The following is a 6,730-nucleotide window of genomic DNA, read 5'->3' as shown; positions in this document are numbered from 1 at the left end:
CTTTGGACCTTGTATAAGCACTGGCATCATAATGAACTTCCGCTTCATGCACAACCAAGGAGGAAGGTTGTAGATACATAGAGTAACGGGCCAGGTGCTGTGACTGTAACTCTGCTCCCCAAAAGGATTCATGCCATCTGTACTCAGACCTAAGCATAAGTTCCTTGTGTCAGCTGCAAATCTCGGGAACTCTCTCTCGATTTTTCTCCACTGCCGACCATCAGCGGTGTGCCTCAACTTATCGTCTTTCATACGATCTTCCATGTGCCATCGCAACAACTTCGCATGATCTTTATTTCTGACCACAGGTTTCAACCCTGGTATTATAGGAGCATACCACATCACCTTGGCAGGAACCCTCTTCCTGGGTGGCTCGCCCTCAATATCACCAGGGTCATCTTTTATGACCTTATACCGCAATGCAGTGCAAACCGGGCATTTATCCATATTCTCGTACTTCTCACCGCGGTAGAGGATGCAGTCATTAGGGCATGCATGTATCTTCTGCACGTCTAATCCTAGAGGGCAGACAAGCTTCTTTGCTTCGTACGTGCTCGCGGGCAATTCGTTCTTTCTTAGAAGCATCTTCTTCATGTGTACCAGCAACTTTTCGAATGACGAGTCAGTCACACCGGTCTCTGCCTTCCACTTTAGCAATTCCAGTGTGCTACCCAGCTTCTTCTGGCCATCTTCACAAGTTGGGTACAACAATTTGTTGTGGTCCTGTAACATCTGCTCGAACTACAACCTCTCCTTTTCTGTGTCGCAACCTCGCCGTGCATCAGAAATGACCCGGCCAAGATGATCAGCGGGCTCATCTGGTTCCCGTTCTTCATCCTGATCTTCTTCTTCATTGTCTTCCATTGCGGTATCAGCATACTCAGGGAACATAGATCGGTAGTTTTCATCATCGTTCTCTTCTTCTTCATCGTCGTCTTCCATCATAACCCCTCTTTCTTCGTGCTTGGTCCAAACATTATAGACCGACATAAAACCGTACCGAAGCAGGTGTCTCTGAATGACTCTTGAGGAAGTGTAATCCTTGTCATTCCGACATTCAACACATGGACAAAACATATAGCCACCACCATGCTTGTTCGCATCGGTTGCATCTCGAAAAGAATGCACGCCTTCTCTGTAAGCCGTTGTGCGTCGATCACCGAACATCCATGGATGACTCATCTGTGTTATACGACAGTATATCAAATACAATCACGATCCTAAAAATTAGTAACGCACGGTCTAAACGAGGAAATATAGTTGCTAACCTTTTAGAATAAGTAGAAATAAAGAGGAAGAGGTTTAAGCTTGGCTCAGGCATCTCATATCGTAGTTGTGTTCGGTGAACTGAAGCGGCATTGCTCTAACACACATTTCAACAAACACCTCTAGTGCATCAAAAGAAGTGGAGAGCAAGCACCCAGCCACAATCCACCATCCAAGAAAAATGCAAGGAAGAGGGGAGAGGGGGGTTGTGCTATATATAGGCACAGGACTTTAGTCCCGGTTTGAGACACAAACCGGGACTAAAGGTGGCGCACATGCGGGCTGCCCACCGCGTAGCCCTTTAGTCCCGGTTTGGGACACGAACCGGGACTAAAGGCTCCTTACGGGCCGGGACTAAAGCCTCGAGGGAGGCATTGAGAATTGGGGCGACTATGCCGGGCCTAAAGTCCCGGCCCAGAGGCAGGCCGGGACTAAAGGGTCCAGGCCAAAGGCCCGTTTTCCACTAGTAGGTGTCTAGCGATATCGTTGCTAATCATCCGGGGATCTTGTTGCCCGGTACCAATCCTGCAGATTACCTGCCCGATGATGCACATTTTGATTTATTGGAGGTGGACGAACACAAATACGTGTACGGGAAGCCTCTCGTCAAAGATGAAAGATCTCTAACAACGATGATGCGAAGATTCCATGATTGGTACATGAAAACTTGCAAGGAGTCTGGGGGGGAGTAATATTTTGACGCTGGGAGTTAGAAAGGAGCATGACCTCGTTCGACTTGAACTGTTGATGGTTCCATTTGAGGAGTTCTTCCTGTTTTTCAATCTAAAGGCCCTTGATAAACTAATGATCACTTGCTACTGCCTGTAAGTAGTACTACTTCTGTCATTAAGTGTCTATATATAGGTCAGCTCTTTCATTGCATGTATTTTTAATTATCCTCACTATATTATATGCAGATTGAAGATTGTCGAATTGAAGAAAAGACAAATCGGTGATATTGGGTTCATTAACACAAATCTCGTAGATGCATTTATGATTAAATCTCAGGCCAAAGATACCGAGGCCAACCTACTACAATCGTTTGTATTGAATCAAAGCAAAGCTATAATACTCTTCCCTTACGAGTTCCAGTGAGTGTTACTGTCTTGTGCATATTCGGTTTCCCTTATTAGTCAAGGTTATAGTAATATAATTGATGAGTTATGCATGCGTGTGCAACTTCCACTATATTCTCCTAGAGATTAAGCTTGAGCAGGGACTAGTAACCGTCTTAGACTCGAGACGAAAAGATCCCAACGAGTATGCGGACATGACTGAAATTCTAGAGAAGTAAGTTAAATCGATCATTATCGCACCATATCGGCAACTTTGTTCATTTCCTGATATCAAGTAATTGTTTTCTTTGTCTGACAGGGTTTGGAAAAAATTCACCGCAAAAACCTCGGGACTGTCGAAGAAGTTGCAATTTAGACACCCGAAAGTAAATACTATAGTAGCATGTTCCACGCATCTCCTAGTGATTCAAGCGCTAGTTTCATCAATACCATTTAGCATGCTTGCTAACTATCAGTTTGATTGACCTCTATTTCTTGTAAAGTGGTTGTGGCAGGAACCAGGGAATGATTACTGTCGATACTACATTTGCGAGTCCATCCGCCACGTGACCTGTGAGCGGGGCTACTCTGACAAACAATATGGCGTGCGTAAATAATAATATTCACAATTTTATTTTATTACGATCATTTGTGTTCAGTTTCATTTATTCATATATATGTATTGACCCCCTTCTTCAAATTAGATATATCGGATGCGGAATGAACTCCTACCAGCAGATCGTATGCGAGGAATTCAAGAGGAATTGGCGGCATTCTTTCTTGACCACGTGATCGCTAAATACGGAGAATACCATGTGAACCCTAATCAGTTGAATTTTAATTAGGAGATTATATTGTAAGAGATACTTATATTGTATATATGTAGCTAGTAGCGTCGGATAGATATACGAGAACTTGTTGTTCGACCAATCTCCCAGAGAAGGAGAGGTGGTCGATATCACTTCTCTTTGTATGCATATGTTCATGACGATGTTCTGTTTCCTTCATTCTCTTACTAGCTAGCGTGTCTAGTCCTCTCTATACGTATAGTAAGAAGCATCGACCAAGCACGGAGATAAGAGAGGACACTTCTCTCAATTCATTAGCTAGCTAACACAATATATGAAACACCTAAATTAACCCCCAAAAACCCCCTAACCCCCCCCCCTTCAAAAAAAATCCATCACCTGAAATGCTGACGCGTGGATCCCTTTTGGTCCCGGTTGGTGTCACCAACCGGGACTAAAGGCCCCCCTGCCCGGGATCGCCGCACCGGCCATGTGGAGGCCCATCTGTCTCGGTTCGTGTAAGAACCGGGACTAAAGGCCAAGGGCATTAGTAACGACCTTTTAGTCCGATTTCCGAAACCGGGACAGAAGGCCCTTATGAACCGGGACAAAAGGCCCTTTTTCTACTAGTGTATGGTCCTCAAAAATCTCGGTCTCTCGGTTCAACCTTATTTTTTACATGAGATATGGGTCCATTAATGTACATGCACATTATCTTATGTAGTGAGATATATAGGATTTAGTGCATATTTCCAAATTGTGATATACTATTGTAGCTATTTGATGTAATGTTATAGTCTACATATGTGCAATCAATATACACATTCAAATAAATATTAAATAACATATCTTCCAGATATTTGTAATTAATGTAATGTTGTAGCATATAGATGTGCATTAATGTATGCATTCATTTCTTTGATGCAGTACCATATCTTCAAGATAAATCATATACAACTAATGTATGTATAACATGCGGATGTGGAGTGAATGTACGCCTTCACTGTTTGATGTTATTTCATATCTTCAATGTATATCCTGTAGATATAGAGTAAATGCACAAATCCATTTTTTTGATTAGAACCATACCTTCAAGATACATTATATATACAACTATTGTTATATCTTGTCAATGTGGAGTTAATGTACACATTCATTGTTTTATGCTATTTCCTTTCTTCAAGGTACAAACCGTATATATAGAGTTAATATACAAATTCACTTCTTTTATGTAGTACCATATCTACAAGATATATCATATATACAACTATTGTATGTATAACGTGTCGATGTGGAGTTAATGTACACATTCATTTCTTGATGTTATTTCATATGTTCAAGGTATAGCATGTAAATATAGAGTTAGTTTACACATTCATTTCTTTGATGTAGTACCATATGTTCAAGATATATCATATAGAGAACTATTATATGTATAACGTGTCGGTGTGGAGTTAACATACACATTCATTGTTTTATGCACTATGGTATCTTCAAGAAATATAACTAATGTATTATTTATCCTATAGTTCTGCAATTAATGTACACATTAATTGTTGGACAAAGTGCTATATCTTCAAGATATAATACTAATTTATACGCCCGTATCATCATCTCAAACAAGGCTATATAAACCAAGCCATAGCTAAGGAAGTCATGTACCCCACACAGTCACAAAGAAGCCATACAAATCCTACATTGTAAGATTCTAACATCAAAGGCATAGAGAAGGCTCTAGTGCAGCAGACACAAAAGCCATAGCCATGGCGAAACTCATGTGCTTATGCTTCATCATCCTCACTATTGCGGTAGTCGTGTCAGCTGGCGGATGCGACGGTGATCGACAAGACATGATCAGGGAGTGTGGTAAGTATCAGAAATTCCCAGCAGAGCCGAAGCTAGCTCCATCAGATGCGTGCTGCGCCGTGTGGCAGAAGGCGAACATCCCATGCCTTTGCGCTGGTGTCACCAAGGAGAAAGAGAAGATATGGAGCATGGAGAAGGTTGGCTACGTTGCCAATTTCTGCAAGAAGCCGTTCCCACATGGCTACAAGTGTGGAAGTAAGTGAAATATATTAAGTGAATTATGATAATGGGCATTGCATACATGCACTTTTTGTATTATTCTTTCTTCGGATTCACAGGTTCTTGATTTTAGTTATGCATTTTATATGATTGTTGTGCTTTTCTGATCATATGTTGTGTGAAATTGAATGGTCTTGCAGGTTACACATTCCCTCCTCTAGCGTAGTGGCTAATTTATCAGCGGGAGAAGCGTCGGCTTTTATATTCCATGTTGCTGGCCTCACAACAACTTTCCTTTGAGATATGTAATTTGTGAGGTTGTGCTAAAATAAGTTTATGTTAAGCATTATGTGAGAACGTTTGTTAAATATATAATAAAGTCTTCTCCTCAAATTGTCTAAATTATCTTTGCTCATATAGTATTTTTTTGGTTCTAATTACGACTTGTGGTTGTTGAAAGATATTAGAAGAAATTGGAATAATTAAGGAAACAACTTTTATGTGCTTTTTATATCCAAATTCAATGGGTTCCTTTATGCCCGATCTCAACAATTTTTTTGCCATAGTAACTTGCATTCCTGACTGATGCAAAGCTCCATATACAACTTAATTTGGTAAATGTGATGAGATGGAGGGGGAGAGGAAGAGAAAGACAAGTGGTATATCAGTTAGACGTATGTTCACCCACAAATCGAGGGTAATTCGATTGTACCGGTGTACTTGGATTTTGTCATTCGTGTAATGTCTGTTTTGTCCATTATATAGATTATAGTGTTTTAATCATACGACACATCTTCTAAATGAATTGGTGAAATTTTAAAAAAAATTGAAAGATGATACAACTAGCACAAGAGTTTGTAATATTAACAGGGTTAGTCACCTCGTTGGAGTGTGACTTAACCCTATTTCGAGATTGCAATGGTAAGATGTCACATCCCTAACCCTTAAGCCAGATAGCATTGTGCTCATGTCTTCTTTGCATTTGCATCTAAGAAGTTTCAACAAAAACAACAAAGTGGCAAAGGAAATACTCAAAACCCTAGCCACCATTTTAATTAAAGGAAATCTCAAACTAGTTCAAAATCAATGAACCCAAAATGGCCTCAAGAAATGTTCAAACTTTCTGATAAATCATGAAAGTAAATGAGCATTGGAGAAAACTATTTTCTTGACACTTTAAGCATTTTAGATAAATGCAAAAGCCACTGGTTTCAAACTTTAAAATTTGAAATCAGAATCTACAAATTTCCAAAAATGTTGAAAACCTTGGAAATGAGTGGGGATATTATGACAAATATTTCAGGAGGTCTAAAATAGTTTTTACTTTTTGTTTGGGAGCTGAAATAATTAGAAAAACACTAGTTAGCAAAACAGAAAAAAACAAAACAGAAAAAAATGGGAAACCTTACCTGTCGCCTAAGCCTGGCCCGGCCCATGTCCCAGCTCGTCCCCTCCCTCGCGCCAATAGGCAGCAGGAGGTGGCCGCCGCCTCCTCCGGCGCGGCCACGCACCTGCGTGCCTGCCTGGCTGCCGCCTCGCGCTGCCGACGACGGGGATAAGCTCCCCAGAGCCTCCCCTATCCATTCCCCGCCTCGG

At 41.0% G+C, this 6,730-nt stretch overlaps 1 protein-coding gene across 1 annotated transcript; it reads left to right on the top strand.

The window, feature by feature from the left end:
- Window positions 1-4,759: 4,759 nt before the first annotated feature.
- Window positions 4,760-5,536, top strand: LOC123406058. The gene is made up of 2 exons (XM_045099557.1): window positions 4,760-5,170; window positions 5,335-5,536. Exons 1-2 carry the CDS (start codon window positions 4,873-4,875, stop codon window positions 5,358-5,360), a joined length of 324 nt encoding a protein of 107 aa, XP_044955492.1. The 5' UTR covers window positions 4,760-4,872; the 3' UTR covers window positions 5,361-5,536.
- The last annotated feature ends 1,194 nt before the right edge of the window (window positions 5,537-6,730 follow it).

Source organism: Hordeum vulgare, chromosome 1H (assembly GCF_904849725.1).
Source record: "Hordeum vulgare subsp. vulgare chromosome 1H, MorexV3_pseudomolecules_assembly, whole genome shotgun sequence".
NCBI classification, from domain to species: Eukaryota; Viridiplantae; Streptophyta; class Magnoliopsida; order Poales; family Poaceae; genus Hordeum; species Hordeum vulgare.
This window is presented reverse-complemented; position numbering and strand designations above follow the sequence as displayed.

Excerpts from the sequence above, each read along its gene's own strand:
- LOC123406058 (XM_045099557.1), top strand. The coding sequence starts at position 4,873 with ATGGCGAAACTCATGTGCTTATGCTTCATCATCCTCACTATTGCGGTA. Across the intron at positions 5,171-5,334 it reads ACATGGCTACAAGTGTGGAA|GTTACACATTCCCTCCTCTA; the intron begins GTAAGTGAAATA and ends ATGGTCTTGCAG.